At 40.6% G+C, this 26,035-nt stretch overlaps 2 protein-coding genes across 10 annotated transcripts in view; one reads left to right on the top strand and one right to left on the bottom strand.

Annotated features, from left to right (window-relative positions):
- The window catches only part of NTRK2 (neurotrophic receptor tyrosine kinase 2), a 362,023-nt gene that overhangs the window by 15,908 nt on the left and 320,080 nt on the right, over positions 1-26,035 (top strand). For 7 of the 8 annotated variants that reach the window (XM_055272096.2, XM_055272094.2, XM_055272098.2 and 4 more), the window contains exons 2-4: positions 15,647-15,721; positions 15,836-15,907; positions 23,265-23,333. In XM_055272096.2, coding sequence (XP_055128071.1) covers positions 15,647-15,721; positions 15,836-15,907; positions 23,265-23,333 — 216 coding nt within the window. Of the gene's footprint in view, positions 1-15,646; positions 15,722-15,835; positions 15,908-21,216; positions 21,879-23,264; positions 23,334-26,035 lie in introns of those variants that run through there. The other variant, XM_055272097.2, reaches the window with a different exon arrangement.
- LOC129479263 (heterogeneous nuclear ribonucleoprotein A3-like) lies at positions 18,275-19,841 on the bottom strand. 2 transcript variants are annotated; one of them, XM_055272104.2, is made up of 2 exons: positions 18,981-19,841; positions 18,275-18,851 (listed from the first exon to the last, which is right to left on the bottom strand). In XM_055272104.2, the coding sequence occupies exons 1-2, from the start codon at positions 19,798-19,800 to the stop codon at positions 18,661-18,663; spliced, it is 1,011 nt and encodes a 336-aa protein (XP_055128079.1). In that variant the 5' UTR covers positions 19,801-19,841; the 3' UTR covers positions 18,275-18,660. The 2 variants fall into 2 exon arrangements, with proteins under 2 accessions (XP_055128079.1, XP_055128078.1); XM_055272103.2 differs by having other exon boundaries at positions 18,275-19,841.

Below are 26,035 nucleotides of genomic sequence, written 5' to 3'. Positions count from 1 at the left end.
TGCAAACATCAGGAGTACAAAAAGATAATGTATCAGGTCTAGTTTAATGTACCATCTGATACATATACTTTTGCACTTTTGCAGTAAAAATGCATTGGGCTGATCCTATGAATGTTCATGGGGCTTCCTTTATATTTATAAAAATTAACACTATTAGACATCTGAGAAGTTTTGATAGGTGCTTGCAAAACTCATCAAAAAACCCAATGGATAGACATATGAGATTAGAAGACTTTTTAAAATAGAGTGGAGAAGTCTATAGGTTAATAAATTGTGTTGAATAATCAAAAAGATAATTCTTGCTTAAGATAAATAATATAAATCATATCTATTGATGTTTTATTTATTTATGCTTATATAATCAGTATATTCATAATGTGTATACAAATGAAAGTGGTTTAGACTCCATGTGTATTTGAAAGTTAAATTTTTAAAAATGAGTGGGAATTATGTATTTGGCAGGTTTTTTTCTTTTTTTTGTGGAGACGGGGTTTCGCCACGTTGCTCAGGCCGGTCTTGAACTCCTGGGCTCAAGTGATTCACCTGCCTTTGGCCTCCCAAAGTGCTGGGATTACAGGTGTAAGCCACTGTGCCTGGTTTTGGCATGGGAATTATGGAACCAACATAAAATGTTTAACTCTGATGAGAAAAGTCTTATTTTTGGAGTTGAGTCATTGGCTCTCATGATAAGCCTAGGTGACCCTCTAGGATTTAACTTTTTGGCTGTCTCATTTGTCTCATTTGCACAAATCTTTCTCATTAGACCTATTTGTTTGTTGGAGATCAGGTAACCCTGGAGTGATTCTTTTCCCCTGGATTTTCCTCTGTTGCGGAGGAATTGCTTTCCCACCAATAAAAAGTGTCTTCTGGAGCTTAAATTCCTGGTGTCTTGAGGGTACTACAGAGCCTCTTACTTACCCAGTCTACCCTAGAATCCACGTGGTCATTACCATCCTTTGATTGCATTTTGTATCTATACACATACAGTTCAGAAGGCAATAGATACTCTGTTGGCAAAGTCATCTTTTCCCATGGGTAGCTCAAATTGAGGACAGGAACTAACTTTTATATGTGCTTATATTGATTGATTGATTGATTGACTGACTCATGCATTCATTCATTTGGTTACTCAATCAGCAAATCAGTTTTGAACATGTCTTTGCCCCTGGTACTTTCCTGGGTCTTGGGTGACAAGACTTAGGCCAGCTCCTACCATTTATACCTTTTATATGGTCTGTTTCAAGGGCACAAACAGAGCCCCCAGTCAGATGGCCCTACCTTTCTCTCTCCTCGGAACTACAAGGGACCTTATATGCAGGTGCATGGACAGTTCGGCCTACACACCCAAACTCTATCAACACCACCATAGACATCAACCTTAGACCTCCCCCTTTCCCTTACACCGCTGTGCCTGGTGTGTACATATCCATGGCTTGGTGCACCCTCGGGAAGATGGATCCAAGGAAAAGGCCTGCTCAGGCCCTAGAAGTGGACTCAGGGTCTTTGAGTAGGGAATTCTGGGATCCTGGGAAAGGGTGAGGTCCAGGAAGGAGCATCCTGTTGGCTCTGTGGACTCCTTGCTTCATGTGGAAGCACTTGCTGAAGGAGAACAGAGTGATGGGCTCCAAAGGACCTGGGCCTAACGCTCAGGGCTAAAGGTACCGTGGGCCAGGCTGATCCGCCCTCTGCATTGTGGACCTGGCCTCTGCCTCATTGTGTTTTTGCACTATGATGATGATGCTCTGGATCAGGGCAAGTGCAGGGCATATGCCCTGGGAGTGTGTAGGGGGGTGGCCAGGCTCTTCAGATGGTTCCTCTCTTCAGTGGCTCCATGTTCCCAACAAGGACAGAGTATACTGGATTCCTCCCCATCAAGTTTTTTGATATTATCATAGACACAAGCAGATCACAAGCAAAGCATAGATCTGTCCCCAGCAGTCAATGAGAATTGTTAAACATCGTTAGCTACCAGCTTCCCCCTTTCTCTCTTCCCCATATGGATTTTATTATTGCCCCTGAAAGTTCTGGGTCTAAACGTAATGTTTCAAGAATCAGCTAATTGTGGCTAAATACTATTATTTTTTACTGGGACCCCAGGAGGATCCTGAGATTGTAAAAACTGTGCCTGAAAAGTTCCTTTCCTCGCGATGTCTTTTTTCCTGAATTGAAAAATTACTGAATATGTCAGTAGACATGCATAATGGATTGACAGATTAATTTTCCATTTTCTTTGGGAGTTTGTATAGGGGAATGATTCCTGTTGTAACATTGATGGGTTAAGGGCTCTACTAGGATGTGTGGTCTGCCACTACTACTTTGGACTAGTAACTAAAGCTTTCATGTCTCAGTTTCCCCATCTGGAAAAGTGGGCAATAATAGAAAAATAGAAAAGCATTACCATGAGGTTAAAATGAGCTGATGCATGTAGAATGCTTATAACAGTGCCTGACACACAGTTTGCACTCTGCTGTTAGCTTATTTGTGTGCGCATGTGTGGCGCTATCTTCAAATATGATTCAGAGGAAACTACTCTGTGAGGTTGGGAGGACTGAAAAGCAAAAGACTTTGCCTTGAGCGTGACACTGAACAGCCTGAGGCTAAGAGGACAGATGTAAATGGCGCTGGTTTCCTTTGCATGCCCTTTGGCTTGTCTGTGCATTACTCTCATTGTGTAGGACCTGGTGTGCTTAGCTGATTGGGACATTAACCATTTGTGTGCTGAGCGATCACAAGTGAGATTTCATGACTGTTATTCAGGTCATTGTCTTTGTTCTGTGACTTTGATTTCTTTGATGGTCCTGGTCTATTTTATTCATCAGGTTGTTTATTAACAGTCCACCTGGACTCTGGGATTGTCAGTCATTTTCTCTTTTATTTTTCTCCATTTTTTCTTTTAACTGTCCTTCTCACTCTTTAGTTGTAAGGCCTTTAAAACATAGACATCTTATCCTCTTAAAAAAGAAAAGAATTGTAGTGAAACACACGTGACATAAAGTTTGCCATTTTAACCATTTTTAAGTTCATATTTGAGTGATGCTAAGTACATCCACGTGTTGTGTAACCATCACCACCATCCATCTCCAGAACTCTTTACACCTGGAATAATTGAAACTCTGTACCCTCTAAACCATGACCCCCCATAACCTTACCTCCCTCTAGTGCCTGGCAACCACCATTCTACTTTCTGTCTCTATGAATTTGACTGTTCTAGGTACCTCAAAAATGTACATCTTTCTGAACAGTAATATATCCCTTGAATTAAAAGCTTTTTTTCAAAATAAGATGTTTGTTTAGGACTTCAGATATTCATGCTTTCCTTTTGCAAAATAACTTACTTATTGTGGCCTTACACAACCACTATTATTGGAATTTCTTTCCACTAGCATCTTTGCAGTTTAACTCCAAAGAAAGTAATCTCTAGCCTTCTATAAAAATGACTGAAGGTTAACATGAGAAGTGAAACGCTGAAGATAAAATGGGAAGTGTCCCTGAACTTCACTCCCTTTCCTTACTCCCATAGCCTATAAATTGTTGGCTGAAAAATTGTGCCAATATCAAAACAGACCTTCATGGAGATCCTAAAATTTTACCACTGGAATCATTCTCCTTTCTTGACATGATGCGTGATGCTCATTTTTCTCTTTGCCATGCTTGATCTATCCTGAAGCTGGAGAAGAAGTATTAGTTCCAAAAATTTTCTTCATATGGAATGATTTGTCCTGACTGGAGGCCAAGAGCTTTCAAAACTGTGTTCTGCTGTGATTTGTGCTGACCTGAATGCTTTTTAGAATTCTTACAGTCCAGGCGAATCATTGGAGATTCTTCTTCAAGAGTCATAAATGGGAAATTTATTGGCCTGAAATAACAGCGAAAGAGGAAAAGACATTTAAAAAAATGATAATTTAATCCAAAAAAAAAAATTAGCCAGGCGTGGTGATGGGTGGTGGCGGGTGCCTGTGGTCCCAGCTACTCGGGAGGCCGAGGCAGGAGAATGGTGTGAACCCGGGAGGCAGAGCTTGCAGTGAGCCGAGATCACGCCACTGCACTCCAGCCTGGGTGACAGAGCAAGACTCCATCTCAGAAAAAAAAAAAAAAAAAAAAAAAAGATAATTTATATGTTGGATTGAAGTTTCAAGATTTTACTTTTTAATGAGCATTCACTCTGAAATTTTAAAAAATCATAGATGAAATTACTTACTAACCCATTTCTTGAAAACAACTAGTATAGGGTAATTCTATAGTGTCAGCATATTGTACATAAAGACCATTTAATTTTTATGGAATGAATGTTAAAAATGTCACAATCAGTTTTTCATCAGTATTTGAATAACTATTTGAATTATAATTATTTTATACAATAAAATTAATAAGGTAAAAATGAGAGGGATGAAAGAATTAAAGACAAGAACTCCAACTAACCCTAATGGTTGGCATAGTCGCTGTAACTGAGTGCAACATTTGTCCCCAACTTCCTGGCAGTGAAAAGAGAAACTCATTATTAGGAAGGAGAATGCCTACTAATTCCACAGGAACACAGATTTGTCTGGCAGTGTATTCCAAAAGGAATTTCTTTTGCAGGAACAATAAGCGATGTAATACACAGTTTTTATGAAAAATCCAGAAGTAGCTTTCATTTTCTTCTTCCTGAGAAAGCCAGTGAAAGTTGGAGGAAGTGACAAGGACGTCAATTCTGCAAGGAGGCTAAAGTAGCCCAAGAATTTAATCTCCTATCCCAGGGCTGTAATTATAACACTGATACAACTCAGGATGTTAGACTCCCATTCCTACGTGCCCTTTGCTGAACCAGGCTTTGATGGAAACTGGACTGCACATGATTTGAAGTTGTCCCCTTTGACCAGAGCCTGGAAAATTTTAGTCTCTGTTGCTGGTTAAGGCCAGATCTGTTCTCTTTGAAAACCAAACAAGCAGATGGTGGGGGCTGACGTCCTTTTATAAAAACCAAGCAGCCTGGTCTGTGTGCTCGTTCGGGTGGAAGCTACCCTATCTGAGTATGAAGATGAGCTGCAGAGGTACCAGCAGAGATGCAGGCTTCCTGGGGGAAGCAGCCCTGTGACTGCCTCAGAACTTAGACAAATGCTTGATTGAAATCCCAGAGTTCCACCCCACAGAGCAGCAGAGAAGGTTTTGGCCTAGGAGCTGTTAGGAGCAGGTGTGACCAGACGGCCTCCTCAGCCATAGGAAAAGCTCCCTTAGGCTCCCGTGGTGCCTCCAACCCTGAGAGAGATGGTCCTCTTGTGAGCCTGCCAGGATGAATTAGCTGCAGAGGGCACCCCAAGTCACTGAATGAACTGACTTGTGTTTCTGACCGATGTTAGAGTACATCTGCTCCAAATAAAAACTGTGGCTTAAACGTCAACTTTTAAGCCATTTTTATTTTTTGGAGAGTAGTTCAGTGTCATTTTTGTCCTGGAACTCTTCATGGTTTAATATGGTGAAATGGTGCCATGGTACCTGTTCAGTTATTGTCTTCCCATTGGCTGTCGTGGATTACTGTGACCTATGAAAGATCTGAGACCTAATGTAAAATATACAGTGATATTAATTAAATAAATTGGAAGAAAAAATTGTCAGAAAAAAACCCATCCCTTGCTTCTCCTGGGACTTGTATTTACCATTATACCAACTATCAAATTACCTTGGCTATGTCTATGCAAGTATTAGTTCATTTTTAACAACAGAAGAAGTTTGCAAAGTTTCCAGAACAGATAAAAGTAACTTAAAGACAGTGTTAATTTTTAATTGTAGTTTCTGTGTCATTTTACACACAGTTTCTTTTCTTTTCTTTTTTTTTTTTTTTGAGACAGAGTCTCACTTTGACTCCCAGGCTGGAATCCAATGGCGTGATTTTGGCTCACTATAACCTCCGCCTCCCAGGTTCAAGGATTCTCCTGCCTCAGCCTCCTGAATAGCAGGGATTACAGGCATGTGCTACCCACCTGGCTAATTTTGTATTTTTAATAGAGACGGGGTTTCTCCATGTTGGTCAGGCTGGTCTTGAACTTCTGACCTCAGGTGATCAGCCCACCTCGGCCTCCCAAAGTGCTGGGATTACAGGCGTGAGCCGCCACACCCAGGGTTTACATACAGTTTCTGTGTGCCACTCTCCTGGTAGCATTTATTTGATGAGGTTGATTTTAGAGATTGCTATGCATGGGAGCTCTACACATCTCCTATTCATGTAGGAGATTAGTTGGAGCATTAAAGTCTCTTATGAGCAAGCATTAAATCAGGTGTCATAAAATCTTTCCATGGGCCAGTGAAAGATCGGAAGTTGCTCAGGATGGAACCAGTTGGAAATGTGCTCCAAACAACCCAGGGGCAGCACAGCTCATGGTTGCCAGGAGGAGATGTTGGTTCGGTTTCATGGACCTTCTGTTTTCTTAAGACAACATGAAAATTCAAAACTTTTTAAATGTGAAAATTTTCAATCTCAAATATTAGTGACTAATTAAAATTTTCTAAAAAGTAAAGCACCCTTGTTGGCCAGATCCAGACCACATGCTTTTGACTGACCTCTGGCCGATCATCAGTTGCTAAGATTTACCCATCATGCTACTTGTAGGCTGAGATCCAATCTTAAACTTGCATTCAGGGCTACGGCAATAAGTCAAATTAAAGTTATCCTTTCCTTATAGAGACCTATATGTTTTATGAAGAAAGAAAATGTTAAGTTTTTTTTTTCTCATGATTTTCTCATCATAAATTGTGGTGGTCCCTTTTGGAAATCACCATATTGGTGGGAACAGATAAGAAAAATGCTATATAAACACTCAGAGAGAAATACAGAGTGTAATTTTTTTCTTTATAATATTTTGAAGATTTTTTCTTATAATTTATGTACTGAAGAGAACTGAGATATTATCAATTCAAATTTCCTCTTGCACGAGAGGCCGGGTGACATTAAGCTCACTAGCTAGTTAGTAACCAAGCCAGGCCTTGAACCTGGTCTGTTCATTTTAAATAATAATTAGCATTAATTGAAATTCTCATGTGCAGTCTGGTTTTCTAATTTTCCCAACAACCCTAGGAGGCAGTTACTGTCATTACTGCATTTTGCAGACAAGGAAACTGAGGCGTAGGGACTTGTCTCAGGTCATATAGCCAGTAAGAGGTGAAGCTAGTGCAGTATGTTTAGCCCTCATCCTACACTACCAATTATTTCCCAGGCACTCAAATTTGTAAATACCCAGAGTGTTTGGGCTGTTCTAATAAGCTGCAGTTTTCAGAGGATGGCATTGTGTAAGAATCTGAAGATTTCTTATTTATCTCCTATTGTTGCTCTATGTAGATATAATACAGGACATCATCCTAAAAAGTATCCCTGTTCTTTTCCATTGACTGTTGTGTTTGGGCGTGATTATTTGTAAAGGTCCATTATGCAAAAACCCTAGAAATTATTTATCATGAAGGTGCTGGATTTACAAGTCCCCAGTCCTAGAGCGTGGTACAGTGGCTACGGGCTCAGACTTCAGAGGCAGATACATCTGGGTTCAAATCCTGTTTTGGCAGCTATGTGACTTAGGGGAAGTGACCTGGCATGGCGAGGCCCCAGTTTCATCTTCTGAAAAATCGGAACAATCATAGAACTCTCCTTTATTTTGTTAGGAGACAGTCCCTGGGTAGCCTTCTGGCTAACACCAGTTAGCACTCCATAAAGAGGGAGTTACTGGTGCTACTTCAAAGCTCATGGCCAAAAAGAAACTGAAAGCTGAAAATGCCACTGCTCAACAGCATGTAGTAGTAAGCTCTTCAAATTTAGATTTTGGGTTTGCTCATTTAGCATTCTTTTTATTCACGTCCTCACAGTTGGGGTGCATACCCCCTCAAGAATAGAGCCACAGACTGAGAGTCCAATCTTTCGTATCCCCTGCACCTGCTCAGGGATTGACTTTCAAAACTCTTTCTCAGCATTTTTGCTGAGAAACTGAAACTGCCTAGCTGTGAACCCAGGGACCAAGGGAATTTTTTTTTTAAGAAAAGGATTATTCTACTCCCTATGGAAGAAACCTTAGAGCAAAGAGAATCCTATCATAGTTGAAATGCCGTGGCGGTAAGCCTGGGAATTTGAGTTCCATCTACTTTTATCAAATCTAATCTATCAATCAATCATCTGTCCATCTAGAGATGATAGATTGACTGATAGATATCATCTGGAGATGATAGATTGATTGATAGATTAGATTTGATAAAAATCTATCTATCGGCTGGGTACGGTGGCTCACGCCTGTAATCCCAGCACTTTGGGAGGCCAAGGCAGGTGGATCACGAGGTCAGGAGATGGAGACCATCCTGGCTAACACGGTGAAACCCCGTCTCTACTAAAAATACAAAAAATTAGCCGGGTGCGGTGGCAGGCACCTGTAGTCCCAGCTACTGGGGAGGCTGAGGCAGGAGAATGGCGTGAACCCAGGAGGTGGAGCTTGCAGTGAGCCGAGATCGCACCACTGCACTCCAGCCTGGGTGACAGAGTGAGACTCCGTCTCAAAAAAAAAAACAAAAACAAAAGCAAAAACAAATTCTGTCTATGTATTTATCTATTTATTGATCTATCTATAAGGAGGGAGGATGGGGTAGCAGGAAATGATTCCACTTTGAAGAGTCACCATTTGAAATATTCACAGCTGCTTCCATTTCATTTTGATGTGTTGCCAAAGTACAGTTCAGGTAATAAAGTCTAGGCTAAAGGGGAATTTTTCTTTTGAGTAATACCACTATTAAGCTAATATATGTAAAGACAAGATGCATTAGATACTACTCCTTGTTGCTTGAAAAGATTACCCAGAGGAATTATTTGATAGGTTGTTAAACCAAATGTGAAATCTTTTAAAATGTAATGAGGACCCTTTCCAGGAACCTGTAACTCAAAAGTATTTCTGTGAATTTTCTCTAAAATTACCTCTTTTCTCTTATTTTCCAAAAAGCCAGCTATAAGCTTTTTGTTAAGCCAAAGAAGAGGAAATTCTTCACCCTCAGAAAAATGTCTTAGTAAAGGTCCTGAATGTCAAATTGAGACTGGAGAAGATTTGGTGACACACAAAACAAGATGACAAATAGCATGTACTTTATGCTCTAATTCTTTATCTGTCCACTTTTGGATCACTCTTCAAAGCTTGAGCTCAATGCCCTTTCTCCCTTTAAGCCTTCACTGACCTGCCCAATTATTTAAATATATATAAATAAATATATATTTCCAATAATATTTTGTAGTTCCTTCCACTGTGTCCTCACAGGGCAAGTGCATGTACCTCTTCTTAAAACCTTTTCTTTTTGGCTCATCATATCCTGTGGCAGTGTCCACTGTCTCTCCTTAGAGCATCATCTCCTTCAAGATCAAGAATAGCTGGATTTGAAGAGTCTTGGAGGCCATTTCTAGTCTTACATTCCTCACATGTTGGGGTTCTGTGGCAAATGAATGCTTATCTGCTGAGGGCAATTATTATTATTATTTTAGATAAGATCTTGCTCTGTCACCCAGGCTGGAGTGCAGTGGAGCTATCATGGCTCACTGTAGCCTTAACTTCCTGGGCTCAAGTGATCCTCCCACCTCAGTCTCCCAAGCAGCTGGGACCACAGGCACCTGCCACCATGCCCAGCCAATTATTAAATTTTGTGTAGACAGGGTATTACTATGTTGCCCAAGCTGGTCTCGAACTCCTGGACTCAAGCGATCCTCCTGCCTTGGCCTCCCAAAGTGTTAGGATTACATGTGTGAGCCACTGTGGCTAGTGGCTCAAACCAAATAAATAAGTAGTTGATTTGAATATGTTGTGGTGTTGTAATCTAAATGAGCTTATAGATTGGACAAATTTGGGGTTCCAAATCAGCTTTGAACTCCCTTCTGTTATTGTCTTTCCTTTGTTTGCTTGTTTTCTGCATGAGAAGTGAAGCTGTGTCCTATGATGGTGACAAACTCCAGGTGGAGGATCAGTGTACCTGTTTGGGCGCCCTAAGTCAACATACATTCCTTGAGCATCAGCTCTGTGCTAGGAAACAGAGATCAGTGAGATGAGATGAGGAGCCAGCAATTCAGTTATGGAGTCAGGTAGATTCACAGAAGAATAAAATTGAGGGTACAAAGAGTACCTCCCCTTGCTCTAATTCTTAATTGCAAACTTACGAGTGCAATAAATGCTAAAACTGCATGCCAACTGGTGGAATAAAAATGTTCTGATTGGAAAAAGCATTTTTGGTGTTGTGTCTACAAATCACTCAAGTAGTCTTGGAGGGTCCTGGGATAGATTTAGATGAGTACATTGAGAAGACCCTAACGTATAAGATCCAATCTTTAGGGCAGTAGTTAATGGCCTTGGGATGTAGTAAATGTGCAAAAAACAAGAGCAAAAACAGGCCTCATAATATGAGGTCCTAGCAAGAGTCCTGTATATGGACTTGGAAAGGGAGGAAGGCACATTCTGGGCAGAACGGGATGGTTGAAGGCCACCAATGATTCCTGGCAGATTATTAATAAAGGATGAGGGCTAGGGACCCTGGGGGACTGAGGAGGTGAGAGAAATTCCTGAGGAGTACCAAATTAAACAAAAAATCCGAATTCAGCATGCCTCTTGGTCACTATTTAAGGGCCGCTGACTTGCCTAAGAGAGCATGCAAGCAACGTCTGCAGGCTGGGGGGTGGAGGGAAGCTCAATTTTCTGAGAAGATGAAAGCTTCGTGGACCTCATGTGAGATTCCTGTGAGGCAAGTTCGGGGACATGGGCTCTGGGGGCGGAGGGGCTGTGCCTGGAAGCCCCTGGGCCTAAGCTTTCTAGAGCAGTGGGCCTAGGTTAGAGGAGTTTGAGGTTGTCATGGAGAGAAATCTCCTGGTTGGGGTGTGTGCCACAATTCTGGGCCTTCCCACTGCTCCCTTGAGGGAATCGCACCCTTTTTGGAGATGTGTTTTATTAAGCAGAGCTTGACTCGGTGAAGAGCCCACAGTGTCACTGCACTTTAACAGGGGCAGTGGGGAGTGGTTTTCTGGGAAAGAGCCTGCTGCTCGCCTATCAGTGGACCTGACCTGGCACTTCCTCTCTCCTTCCTAACCCTATGCCTTTGGGATCAGTTGCCCTGAGGCAGAGAGCAGGAGAGGCCAGGGCTGTGGAGATCCTCCTGGAGGCAGGTGGAAGTCACCAGGAGGGGGCAGCGCAGCACGCACCTTGGTCTTCTGTTTCCATCCGGAGGCTGTGGGGCAGGGAAAGAAAGCTGTTAGCTGTTTGCTGTTTGGGTGGTCTAGGGAACCAAGAACTTGAGCTCAGGTGTGTTTGTCCACTGAGTCACTGAGAAACCCTGGGGTCTGGCTTTCCTGCAGTTATTTCCTTTGTATGGTTGTTGCCGTCTCTGTCTCTCTTTCTTTCGCTCCCTCCCTCCCATCCTTTCTTGCTTGCTGTCTCTTTCTTTTCTTTTTTCTTCATAAATTTTAAAAATTCAGAAAAGTATAATGACATAACTTTATATAATTACATTCAGAAATGATAGTTCAATATTTTTAAACTATTTTTTCTTTTAATAAAATAGTTTAGCAGTTTAATAACATAAATGGTATAAATAGTTTCTGTGTGTGTGTGTGTGTGTGTGTGTGTGTAAACCCAGACCCATTCTCCTTTCCCAAGGCCACCTTCCTTGGAATCATCTTTCTATACTTTGCATATCTACTTGACTGTGAACACTATGTGGTATTTTTTTTGTGTATTTTTAAAAGTTCACACAGATTGTTTTATATTACATGTACATATCAGTATACAATTTTGCTTATCTTCTTTCTCACTTAGCATAGCAGTGTCTTTCTGTTCAAATATGTAGATTATACATATATATGTATAATCTAACATATATATATATATATATATCACACACCTTATTTTAAACAATTTCTATTTCTTTATGGATGGACACTTGGGTTGTTCCAGCTTTTGACTCTGTGACAATGAATGTTGTAATATTCTACTGATCATATTACAATGACTATTCTTGAGTCCATATGTGAGAACTTCTCTTGGGTGAATACCTGGAATGGAATTGCTGGGCCATGAAGGGTTCTGATTTATAATTTTCCAAGATACAGGCCAAATGCTTTTCAAAGTAGTTATAAAAATTTACACTTCCTCCAACAATTTCAGAGAAATTTCATCACATCCATAGAAATGTTTTACATTGTTAGACTTTAAACATTTTGTCAACCTAGTGGGAGAGGAATAGTATGTCATTGTTATTTTAATTTACATTTCACATTTCTTAGGAGATAAGCAACTTTTCATGTTTCTTGGCCACTGAAGTTTTCCCTCTGTGAATTCCCTGTTATTCACCTTACTGGCTTCTTTTCTAACCCTATGATTTGATTCTTCGCTTAGTGGTAGCTAATGAGAGTTTCTTAGAGGGTAGATTTCCTGAGCAGTTTGTAGCTAGCATCTATATTGTGGACATGACTACACGTAGTAGCTTATGAGGGGGAATTCTTAGGATCTACTACTAGAGGAGCCCTTGCTGAAATTTTTTTTTTTTTTTGAGACGGAGTCTCACACTGTTGCCCAGGCTGGAGTGCAGTGGCGTGATCTCGGCTCCTGGAAAGCTCCACTTCCCAGGTTCACCCCATTCTCCTGCTTCAGCCTCCTGAGTAGCTGGGACTACAGGTACCCGCCACCACACCTGGCTAATTTTTTGTATTTCTAGTAGAGACGGGGTTTCACCATGTTAGCCAGGATGGTCTCGATCTCCTAACCTCGTGATCCGCCCGACTCAGCCTCCCAAAGTGCTGGGATTACAGGCGTGAGCCGCCGCGCCTGGCCCTTGCTGAACTTTTAATCCAGCTCTTCTGTTGGTCTTTCCATCTTGACAAGAAGAAAAATGTATTTATTTATCCAGGGCATTCTTGCCCCCACAGTAGAAGAGTATTCTCTAGTGACCATTTTTCATCACTTCTTTTGATGGTGCTTTTGATGGTTTTCAGCAAAATTTCCTGTCTGGTCTTAGATTTCAGAATAGTGGTACTTTGCTTAATTGGCTCATTTCCATCTCATGAATACTGTGAATTTACCATTGACCAAATTTATCCTCATCTCCTTCTTTCTTGGGCACTGGTGACTAGAAAGCATAGAATTAAGCTTATGTGTGTTTTTTTTTTTTTTTTTTTTTTCCTAACTAGTGTATGCATTTCTAAACTGAATTCCGGGCTCCGTTGATATCTCTTTATTTTTTATTTATTTTTATTTTTAAATTAAGTTATTTATTTATTTATTTTTGCCCACATAGATTTGTGCAATCCATTGACATCTCTACCTCTGTCTTTCTCTCCTCTATGCCTTCCATTTTTATTTTCTGGTTTGTTGTATTCTGTCGAATAAAACCGGGGAGTTTATAAATTAAATGTGTGAAGAAAAATGAAAAGAAAGGGCATAAGTAACAAAAAGTTAAAGATGAGTGCCTTGTGCAGATCATAATAAAGTCCCCACTGAGTTCCAGGCCCTTGTTGTGAGCATGGAGGATGCAAGGATAATCCAGGAAAAGAGTGAGGAAGAACTCTTAATGACTTCAGGACAGTGACAGGCCTCACGCTTACGCAGCTGGTAGGAGGGGACAGGCTTGCCTGGAAGTCTGGATTGTGACTCCAGAGGAAAACTCGCCCACATTATCCTTTTTGCTGTCAGTTGCATGAGAAAAAGCATTAACATTCAGGGCTCTTTGGAATGCAGTTCTTATTGTCAGATCATTTAGAAGAGTGAGGTCACTGTGGTCTCTATTGAAAATGTTGGTGAAAAATCTTGCAAAAATGTATCTAAAGTATGATAACTCTGAAACATTTGATGTTAAAAATTGAGCATTCCTTTCAAGTCTTAAAATGTTTCCTTCTTCTATGTGTGGTGGGAGGAGAGAAGGGAACCAAAGCTTCCTGCACATTTATTAAGTGTGCCAGGCCCTGGGCATCAGGGACAACTAAGAATTTTTTCAGAAGAAGTCGCCGTTCTATCTTGGAGGCTGGTTTTTTATGTAACAGGGGACAATGTTTGTGTGGATGGTTTTAAAAGTATTTCTCTTTGGTATAATTTTGTCTTCTCAGAGAATCTACTGATTTTTATTTTTAAAATTTATTTTCTAAAAAGAGGTGCCCAAACCCTTACCATACAGCTTGTCATCATTTTCTTTCACACAGTGGGGGACCTATAGATGCTGTATGTTCCTCCCCATCATTTAATATTTTTTTCATTTTAACTCACATTGTCAACAGCAGGGCTACATATTTGTTTTCAGTGTCTTAATTGGAATATGTTTTATATCTTTAATTTTTTCAAAAAGAAAGGGGAGATTTCATCCTGGCATAATTTCTTGTAATGCCTTTGTAACTCCGAGTGCAGTTCATCTGTTTCTCCATCCGTCCATCCATCGGTCCATCCATCCATCCATCCATCCATCCATCCATCCATCCTTAGAGTACCTACCTTGTACTGGGTACTGAGCCAGGTGCTGTGATGCATATTAAGAATTATAAAACAGATCTAACTATCTCAAAGACATTGTGATCTAAGAAAACTGAATAGACAGGTACTTAAATAACTGTAGTACAGGGTAGAGTATAGGAAATTCCATGATGATGGTTTTAATAGCTATTTGTTTGTATCACTAGGGACTTTACTGATTGCAAATTATAGAAATTAAGATCAACTTAGGTTAGTGACATCTAGCCTCAGAGACAGTTGTATCTAAAGGCTCAAGTGGTATTTTTAGAGTTCTGCCTCTTTAGCTCTGCTTCTTTCTGTGGACTGACTTCATTCTTGGACAGTCTATTTCCTTGTAGCAGAAAATTTCCCCATGGAAGCCCCAGGCCTGTGCCATCCTTCAGCTATGATCTCAGAGAAAGACAGAGACTCTCTCTTTCCCAGCATTCATTTATTTAATCTCGGGGAAGACTCCTCTTGGTGTAATTGAGATCATGTGCACATCTCTAAGCTCACCAATGTGGCCAAAGGGATGGAGTTTTCTCTCTATTCACCCCTATATTGGAGGGCTTTGGGGAAGGGGGAGGGAGGAGGGTTCCCGTGGAGAGTGCGCTAAGGCCATATGGGGTTTGTGAAATGTGGTTCATCAAAGGAAAGATTGATATTTTTACTGACGAAAGCAGAAGAAGGAGATGCTGGGCCAGGAAAATAGAGAGAAAAGAGGAAGGGGTAGGGAAAATGCACTTTAGTATTTTAGGAGGTAAAGGAAGGAGTGGCTGTCTCTCTTGAAATGTGAGGAAATATGCGACTTTTCTTGTGCAGTGATGACAGCAGAATCTCTGTGGCTCTCACCGTAAGAGTGGAAACACCTTTGAGAGGAGTAGATGCATTTTCATGGTGTTTTCACCTATGTACACTGGTGATACTCTGAAAGGGAAAGAAAAGTGAAATTGTTGGGTGAAAGAATGATAAAACACGAGGAGAAATGAAACCCAGTGAATGGGTTATTGACCATGAAACTGGTCAGTCATGGTTTCTGCTCAGTCATGCTCAATTTTGCTTTCCTGCCATATTTAAAAAAATGGCGAGGCTTGGATGGGTGTGGAGGGAGCGCCTTGGACACCTGGGTGAGGTGGATGGGAGTTCTTCATGGTGCTGCTGCCTACATTCTGAGTCACTGAGATTCACTCTCTGCTTTGTTACAGTTTCATCGCAAATCAGAAAAGGTTAGAAATCATCAACGATGATGATGTTGAAGCTTACGTGGGACTGAGAAATCTGTGAGTACGCAGGACCAGCACACATTATCTCAGAGATTTTTCCTGTTGTCTACTCTGGTCAGGCAGGCATTCACTGGTTTGTTCTAATATGCGTGAAATTATGCGTTTTCACAGGACAATTGTGGATTCTGGATTAAAATTTGTGGCTCATAAAGCATTTCTGAAAAACAGCAACCTGCAGCACATGTAAGTAGAGATTGATTCTTTTGCTTCCCAGGACCCATTTTATTCAATATTTCCCCCCTCTGTTTATTTTCCTTCTTTTCCAACTTGAAACCTCCCTTTTTAAAGTTAGTGTAGCTGTGATAATAGCTTAGAAACATTAGCTCTGATTTTGTTTGATTTTTTGAATAGCTTCAGAGGGGTACTTAGAACAGGCTGTTTATTCCCTTTCATGAATTTTTGGGCCAGTTCCATCTTGGACAGAGCAATAGGCTAGCAGCAAGGAGTCTGATGTGAAAACTGTGTCCTTGCACAGAGTTCTTGATTTTCTTCCTTGGAATCATGACATGCTCCCTGGAAGACATCAAACTAGTGGAATCGAAAGAAGCTGACTTGGCCTTGGCCTTTATAGGGAAATAAAAATTACTGGTGCTTTTCCCCCCACAATAGGAATCTCTTTTGAACCTTCATTTTCCCAAAGTCATCTGTCATGGATTGATAAAGGTAGAGAAAAATCAATCATGGGACATGCCAAAGGTACAGAAAATTATTAACAATGGGAAATATTTCCCCAAAGTCTTGTTGATGCTTTGTCCATGGAAGTCAAATGGAAATGTGGAAAATGGGAACTGTTAGCTTGTTTGTTGCTAAATCCTCTAGATGAAGGCATTTAAGTCCATAAGGCATGGCTTTCCTGAGAGTTGTCTTCATTAAACTAAAGATCACCTAAGTGCAGAATATGCATCACTGAGCTCAGACTTGTACTCCCATCCCCTGAGTTTTTAGTGGAGCTTCTGCCAGAAGGTTGTTGCCTGCATTCATTGATTCTGTTTTGCTGTACCAAATCCTCTTTGCAATGATACTTTACATGTCATAGTCTATCTATGGGACCCTCACCTGGATTATTTCACATGATTTTTTTCTGACAATTGGTAGGACAGATCTTTTTTATTCACATTTCATAGATAAAATAAGAGTGAGAGAGTTCTAGGACTTGCTCAGATTCATAGATCATAAGTGGCAGAGTTATGACTCCAGGGCCAACCCGTCTCCATGTTCTTACAATAAGAGCACAGGAAATAAAATCTGTATCATCCATAGAGAATCAGCCTTTCTTATAAGGTTTGTCCTCTTTCTTTTTTTTAAGGAGAACAGTTCCCCAACTGATTTCCATGCCAGTTACAAAAGAAACCATTCACTTAGAAGCAGATTGCCTGGACACTCTATTGAAATTTGTTGATATTATGGAAAACATTAATTTCATAAAGCCAATATCACAGCTTCATATTTTATAGGTGGCATTAATGATGAAGTCACTTTAAAAATAAAGTCTGTAAATTAAGACATAAAACATTCTGCAAAAATGTGATAAAACTCCAGGGAACTTTATTAACACATTCCAATTAAATGCTCTTTGGAGTCATCTGTGCAGTCTGCACAAATCTTTGCCTGCACAAATCTGATGGCTGCGTAGGCCTTGATAGCCTAAACAAGAGAGAAGTTGGATAGAAGAAAAAGGCAAAATGCTCTAATGCAGTCACTTAGATGTAATTAATGACCTCAGTGGTTAAGTTCTGGTATTTTCATTACAGTTGACCTTAGACCCAAATTACTCAACAACTGCATTTTACTGGCTCTTTTATCACATCACTTCTCCTAATGTTGTGATTTGGACAGTGGGCTCTGGCTAATTATAGTTTTATTAATAGACTAGACTTACTTATTACTTCACTTTACTTTGTATATTTTCCTTGTTGCATGCTATTTCTATGAATATGAAAGCCACTTTGTATATTTTTTCATGTTATATGACAGGATGAGTTTGGTGGTATTCTTTTTTTTTTTTTTTTTGAGACGAAGTCTCGCTCTGTCGCCCAGGCTGGAGTGCAGTGGCGCAATCTCTGCTCCCTGCAAGCTCTGCCTCCCGGGTTCACGCCATTCTCCTGCCTCAGCCTCTAGAGTAGCTGGGACTACAGGCGCCCCCCACCACGCCAGGGTAATTTTTTGTGTGTGTGTTTTTATTTATTTTTATTTTTTTGAAATTTTGAGATTTTTTTCATTTGAAGGTAATCTTAATGCTATTAAATTCACAAATGCTAATTTAAATACCTAATCCTATTTATCTAAAACACACATTGCAAACACACAAATTATCTATTCTCTCCACATGTCAGCACCCATTCATATCACGGTTTGGAAATGCGGAGAATAGATTTCCCCTTAAACTGCAAGTCAGCAGGTGTTTCTTTACAGTTAACTTTAGCAAAATTCATGCAAAATAGTAATTAACAATGATCTTCTTTACTTGTTAACTCACAAGGAAACACCTTCAAAACTGCATTTTGTTAAAGTTTCTGTACTAAAATGTAGAAAAACTGAACTATACAAATATTGAAAAGTTAAAAATTCCTTAATTTTTTATTCCTGGTACCACTACCACAATTTACAGGGCAATATACCTGATGTAATGAAAAGAAAAAGAAAAAGACAAAGCTACAACAGATAAAAGACCTCAGGAATGTACATCTAATTGACACTACATTGCATTAATCAATAGCTGCACTTTTTGCAAACTGTGGCTATGACAGTCCTGAACAAGAAGGGTTTCCTGTTTAAGCTGCAGTAACTTTTCTGACTATGGATCATCGTTCCTTCTGTGGCAGATTTTTACAGTTCCTCTAATGCATTTGGGACGACTGTCTCAAAGTAACCTGCAGCTTTCCTGACAACTCCTCGCTCTCTCTTCTGCTAAGAACTGTAGCCCTTTTCTGCTGTTTTTAGAACCTTCTGCTACCATATCCACCACTTCCACCACCAGATCCATAACCACCACCATAGGGACTGCCTGAGCTTCTTCCACCAAAACTGCCCCCTTTCATCGGTCCATAATTTGATTGCTGTTGTCCACTGTAATTTCCAAAATCATTATAGTTCCCACCACCACCATAGTTACCACCACCAAAATTTCCTCCTTCATTGTAACCATCATATCCTCCACCACCTCCACCATATCCACCACCTTGGTTTCCATATCCTGGTGGTCCACCACCATAGCCCCCTCTACTACTATAACCAGGACCACCGCCATTGTTGCCACCATCACCTCCAAATCCATTATATCCACCATCACCTCCTCCATAACTCCCTCTGCTGCCACCACCTCCACCACCACAGCCTCCTCTTCCACCACAGTTTCCACCATGGCCAAAATTACCTCCACCACCTCCAAAGTTTCCTCCACGACCCATAAAATTGCCAGATCCACCTCCACGACCTCTCTGTGATCCAGCAGACTGCATCTCTTGTTTAGAAAGGGCCTTTTTCACTTCACAATTATGCCCATTAATAGTGTGGTATTTCTGAACAACAATTTTATCAACTGTATCATGATCATCAAAACTTACAAAAGCAAATCCTCTCTTTTTTCCACTCTGCCTGTCTTCCATAACTTCTATGGTTTCAATCTTGCCATACTTTTCAAAGTAATCTCTCAAATTATATTCTTCTGTATCTTCTTTAATACCACCAACAAAAATTTTCTTCACTGTTAGATGGGCACCAGGCTTTACAGAATCCTCTCTAGAAACAGCTCTCCTTGGTTCCACTACACGCCCATCAACCTTGTGTGGTCGAGCACACATCGCTGCATCCACCTCTTCAACACAAGGATAAGTTACAAAACCAAAGCCCCTGGAACGTTTTGTTTGGGGGTCTCTCATTACCACACAAGCTGTGAGTGTGTCCCATTTCTCAAAATGTTCTCTTAAATTATCATCTGTAGTTTCAAAGCTCAGACCATCAATAAACAGTTTTCTCAGCTGCTCTGGTTCCTTTGGATCATGGCCCTCCTCCCCCCGGCGGCGACGGCGACGGCCAGAGTCGGGCTGGGGGCGACCGGGCGGCGTTTTTACCTCCATTTTGAGACTGGACTCGCCTCTTCCAAATCGAGTTCAATATGGGACCGAGAGGAAGAGGCCTGTGTGTGTTTTTAGTAGAGACAGGGTTTCACCATGTTAGCCAGGATGGTCTCGATCTCCTGACCTCGTGATCCGCCCACCTCGGTCTCCCAAAGTGCTGGGATTACAGGCTTGAGCCACCAAACCCAGCCGGTGGTATTTTTTGTGCAGTACACAGCTTATATAAAGTCAAATATCTGTCCCTAGCTTCCAGAGAAGAATTATTTTAAAATGGGAAACTACAGGGACATACATATCTTACACAGTTTTCTGAAGAAGCAATAGCTGGGATGTCAATCCCTGATCAAATTGCAAAAATGCTACTAATATTTATAGCCATTATTGAATAGTAAGACAGAGAGAAATAGGCAAGTACCAGGTAGTTATGAAGAGGTCATCAGATGGCAGTAAGCTTCGTATATTCACAGGACAAAAGAACAGTAGGGAGGAAGGAAGGAATTAAGTCAGGTGTCTGCCTTTCCGGATCTTAGACCTAACCTATGCTTACAATGGAGGACTCTGGGGACTAGCTTGGGTGGTGGTCCCCTGATTTTCCACATGCAAATTGCACTCTTACCTCAAATATCAATGCAGCGGGGTGCAAGGGAGCCGATAACAAAATATGTATTAAAAGCTGTTTCTCTCTACCCCTGGGATATACTGAAGGTCTCTCTGAGTTTCCCCAGCAATATAAAAATGCATACGAGATCAGTCTATTTCACTTCGAGTTTTAGGGAAATTTAAATGGGATCCGCTCTCTCACTTTCACCACTTCTCCCCCTACCCTGTCCATATTAGCATCACATGGGGACTGCCCAGAGCCCCAGAGACTGGTCACTGCGTTATTTCTTGATGCCTTTAATTCTTGCCCAGCCCCTAAGAGCCCAGGGACTGTGAGAAAAGCTGGTATTTGTGTTTTCCAGGGACTTTGCAGAGGTGCTAATTAGCTCCCTTGCAAAGCCCTATAATCAAACAGTAAGAGGATTGTTGATTTTTTTCCCTCCCCTCTTCCTCCATTTTGGCTTTTGGCCCCAATAATAAGTATGGCTCATAAGACTCATCTTGTTCTTTGGCCCGTAACGCTGCTCTTTGCGGTGCTGCTGGCAGCCCCACAGAGGCAGCAGCTCCGCGGGGCGGCGGTTTTACCAGCAGACAGGGAGACCCTTCACCCTAAGCCTCCTCTTTCTTTGCTTGCCCTCTCCTCCTTTTTCTTGAGGAGGAAAGCAGGTTTTTGGTTTTTCGTTTGTTTGTTTTAGAAAGATTGGGACTTCTGATGAAGATGAAAGCATTTGTGCCTTAGAGACTGTGGAAAAGACAGGCAGACTGACTTTTCAATGCATTGTATACCAGTGAAACCTTTTTTTTTTTTTTTTTTTTTGAGAAGGAGTCTTGCTGTTGTTGCCCGGGCTGGAGTGCAATGGCGCCATCTTGGCTCACTGCAACCTCTGCCTCCTGGGTTCCAGCAATTCTCCTGCCTCGCCTCCTAAGTAGCTGAGATTACAGGAGGGCGCCACCACACGCAGTGAATTTTTGTGTTTTTAGTAGAGACGGGGATTCACCATGTTGGCCAGGTTGCTCTCAAACGCCCAACCTCGGGTGATCCAACAGCCTTAGCTTCTCAAAGTGCTGGGATTACAGGCGTGAGCCACTGCGCTCGGCCGAAACCCATTCTTAATTCACCTTCCAAAAGAAGATACTTATGTGGGCACATTTTACAACTTCCTGGTGGATTATTTTTCATGTGGGTGAGCACTTTATACTCAGTGTGTAGACAGAAGATGCATGCCTAGAAGCAAGGAGGGTACCCTTGTGTAGGTAGGGGTTTGGATGAGTGGAGATCTCAGTATAAAATTAAGCTGGGAGTGGACACACACATTCATGATTTGTGAGACACCAGAGTGGTAGGTTCTTTCTTATCAACTGACTAGCCTTAGTTCATACTTTAGCTCCTGGTTGTAACCCCAGGTGTGTGACTGTTCAGACACACCAGGATACTTCAGTGATGACTTCCTTGGGCTGACAGCGAACAGTAGCCTCAGGTAAGGGGCCAGGATCACTGTCACCCTCAGATCTCACATGTGGTTTTTTTTTAAATTTTTTTATTTATTTTTATTTTTTTTTATTTTGAGATGCAGTCTCGCTCTGTCACCCAGGCTGGAGTGCAGTGGCACAATCTCGGCTCACTGCAAGCTCTGCCTTCCGTGTTCATGCCATTCTCCTGCCTCAGCCTCCCCAGTAGCTGGGACTACAAGGCGCCTGCCACCATGCCCGGCTAATTTTTAGTATTTTTTTTTTAGTAGAGATGGGGTTTCACTGTGTTAGCCAGGATGGTCTCGATCTCCTGACCTCATGATCCACCCGCCTCGGCCTCCCAAAGTGCTGGGATTACAGGCGTGAGCCACCGCGCCTGGCTAGATCTCATGTTTTATCCAACTCTCAGCTCGACACTTGCCTTCCTGGGCAGGAAACACACACTGAAAGGCTCATTGACTTCCTGTGGTTTGTAGAAGTCTTGGCTGTTTTTATGAAAGTTGATGTTTGTTTTACATTCATTTTATTTATTAAACACATCTTGAGGCCCAAGCATCAGACACTCTTTAAATAAATTTAAACAGTAAACAAATTCGCAGAGTGAGTCAGCTGCTAGGGTTATGGCTCTGAGTTTCCTACCCCAAAATCTCATGGCACTGATCATTGGAAACTCTTTTATAGAATCAAATTACATGTTTGGAACATGTCAGTAAATTATTATTTTTTTAATCACAAATATATCTTTTTATTGTCTGGTTGGTCCAAATCTGAAGATAGTATGTCACTAGAATAGTTCAAGATGAAATCTGACGTATTCCTTGTTACCTAATTTTTGTTTGTTCTCATCGTGGAGGTATGTGGTTATCTAGATCATATGTAAACAATCTCAGTAGACTTTTTTCATCAATAAAATGTCTTTCCTATAAAGACATATTGAATTCAGTTAATATTGAGAGTTTTTTATGCCGCATAATTTCAAAATATCCATGATGCTCTTTAGTTTTAAGGCATCCTTTTTCCCTACCGGGTTTATAGTTTTAAATTTTATTTACTCTTACATATCCTCCTATTAATTGTTCAAAAAAATCAGGATTTCTATGAGATATATAACTTGGCTGCAAATCAACATATGAAAAATAAGCTTTTGGGTGAAAAAGACATTAAAAATACACAATATATTTATGCTACCCCTTCCTGCAAAGAAAAAATATAGACAAGGTTAGAGGAAAAACTGAGCTATCACTCTAAGCAAAAGAGAGAGATATTTGGATGTAAGTAAAGCATGTATAATGATCAAATAAAATTATATTTTGAAAACAAAATCTCTCTGTGAATACTGTGTTCCTAAAATGTAACATTTTAAATTCATGTTTAATGTTTTTGATTCCTTTCAGCAATTTTACCCGAAACAAACTGACGAGTTTGTCTAGGAAACATTTCCGTCACCTTGACTTGTCTGAACTGTAAGTAATGATTTTCTGTGGCATTTGGGGAAAAGTTTTCAAAGGAAGGGGTAATGAAGTATTTTTCTTTTAATGAGTGATGTTGCAGATCTATTTGTATACCAAATTCTCGAAAAATGATTTCTCAAGTTTCAGTCTCTCCGTTTTTTATTCCCTCGTGGTTTATTATTTCTCATTTCTGAAATTCGGTAATTAAAAAAATAGAAATCTCAGTAGTGACATATCATTTCTGATTCGTTTAAATGTTGTTTTTACATAAATAATTTCTAGTAGAGGGGAAAAAAGAGAAAAAGAAGGGGGCTTTGTGTGAAAACGGCTATACTTTATATCTCACAGCGTCTGTTTGGTTCCTGTTGGATCCAGGCCCTAAAGTCAAGCAAACCCATTCAAGGAGGAAATAAAAATGGGCAAAACTCTGCTCACTTTTGTCCATCTTAAAGACGGGACATTGGAGGAGAGGTAGTTCTCTCTCCCCACCCATCTTTGTGAGATTTTCTTCCAGGTCTGTTATTACATTCAATATTTATTTTTAAGTCCCATTTTCTTCTGTTGTAAAATGACAGAAAACATATTGAAAGGTGTTGATGACTAACAGCCAGGATTTCCAAGTGAGCTCAATTCCTTGCGTTGTCCCCATTAAACAAATATGAACTGTTACTATTTTTATGGTAAGGCACCTCAAAGCATCCTAATGCAGAGGCTTTGTGGAGCAGATGTGGGCCCAGGAAGAGGTCTTTGAAGATTAAGCAATGGCATTTGCTTAAACTCTATGTTGTCTAAATTGTGGAGTCTTTTTATGAAGATCCATCCTTATTCACAAGGAAATTGTGCAGATTGGAAGATGTCACTGCTGGAGAGACAACAAGTTAATAGGTGTAATGGGTGTTATATGGTGAAAGTCTTGGCAATTGGCAATTATTTGGAATAAAGTGAATTCAGGGCATTGAAGCGCTAATGCTTCTAACACAGGAATAGGCATGACAAACTAAAGGAAGATATATGAGATAGGGTAAAGTACTTGGTGTAAAAATTTAGGGCAACATTGTGTAAAATTTTCTTGCTAGATTAAAAATTAGAGTTTCAATTTCAAATTTATGTCTCAATAATCTTGTTGAAGCATGTTTAATCAATTCATTCAACAAATGTTAATTGTGTACCTATTACAAATCAAAATGATATGGCACAGGGCCATGGGGATAAAGGGAGAAAAGTTTCTATGTTCCTGGATTCTGTTATCCAGTGGGAGAGGTAGAAACCCAAAGATAAAAGTGTAATGTGCTGTCATAATCATCGAGCTTGCACAGTAAGCTGCAGAAAGAAGCCAGCTGTGCACCAGTGTTGTGTTGTCATATTAACATTGCTGTATTCATAATTGAAACATTCCTTTCCTTCTTTATCCCTTCTGCTGAGTTAATGATATCTTCTTTTAGAAAGACTCTTTAGTTTTGCATGTACTCAGAGCTCCAGGAAGCATTTTGGATTACTGGGGTTTAAACTGGTGGTGGGTCTTTTCTGCATTCTATTCCATATCTCATAACAACAAATCCCATTTTGGTGTTGGAGGGATACTTGGAGGTGATCAAGCAGACATAGATTAAATGAGTCTACCATGACCACATTTTCCCCTAAGAAGCTCCTGGAAAAGTCTCCAGGGATCCCTGAGATTTTTACAACCCAACCAGAAAACCACAGGAGTAAGTGATGTTGCAAAGCCCAGGTCCTGTCTTCACAGAAACCTTAAGTATTGTGGTTAATGCCAGGCAGACTCTATGTAACGATTTTAAATGGCCTCATTTAAAGGCTCATTACCATAAATGGAATTCATCTTAAATAGGCCACTGAGTATTATAAATAAGCATTTAAAGATTTTTTTTTCCTTGTGGTTTTTATTTTCCTCTTGACTACTTCCTCTTTTACCCATTGCAGGCCACAGGAGTCCAGGCAGCATGGCTGAGGTCTGAATGGCGGTGGCTTTCCACCCACAGTGGTCTAACGCAGCTCAATCTGCAGCTCAGTTGCCTTGTCCTCAGAATAGCTTGCTGTGTGTGTGTGTGTGTGTGTGTGTGTGTGTGTGAAGGAGGTCTACAGCTCTCTTTCAGGTTCTCTCTCTCACCTTTACTCCCGCTATCTTGAATCAATGAAACTGACTGTGATTGCATAATGCAGAAAGCTAGGGGTGCCAGCCTTCTGGCATTCACAATTCAGTCTTAGCTTTGTACTTACAGTCTCATTTTAAATTGAGATGAAATTGTTCTGCCCCCTGCTGAAGTTTGAGCTTAGAAAGTGGTAACACTTGAGCCTTTAGCCGGGTCAGAAATAAGTATGTTAGCTTTCCTGAAAACTTATTGTTGGCATCTTCCTAATAACTCTATAATAACCATGATAAATTTGTCATGGCACCTTATTTTCCCCATGTTATGAGATGTTGTTTTCTATCCTATATTTTGGCTATTTCTGTCTCTATCTTGTTTCCCCTGTTATTCTGTAAGGTCTTCTATCATTCTCCAGTGCTATCTGCATATAGCGGATGCTCAGTAAGTATCAAATAAATGAAGGAATAATAAGTACTGTCATGCTATGAAAGGGGTATGACTTCCAAGCATTGCTGGCTAGAAAGAATTCATAATGTTGTAGTATTTTGCAAGCACTAATGTAGCTAAAATGGAAAAAGGAACTTGATCTGTTGCCATTTTTGTTCCCTG

This window comes from Symphalangus syndactylus, chromosome 3 (assembly GCF_028878055.3).
Source record: "Symphalangus syndactylus isolate Jambi chromosome 3, NHGRI_mSymSyn1-v2.1_pri, whole genome shotgun sequence".
In the NCBI taxonomy this organism is placed as follows: Eukaryota; Metazoa; Chordata; class Mammalia; order Primates; family Hylobatidae; genus Symphalangus; species Symphalangus syndactylus.
The sequence above is the reverse complement of the archived record's forward strand: the minus strand, read 5'-3'. Positions and strand labels throughout refer to the sequence as shown.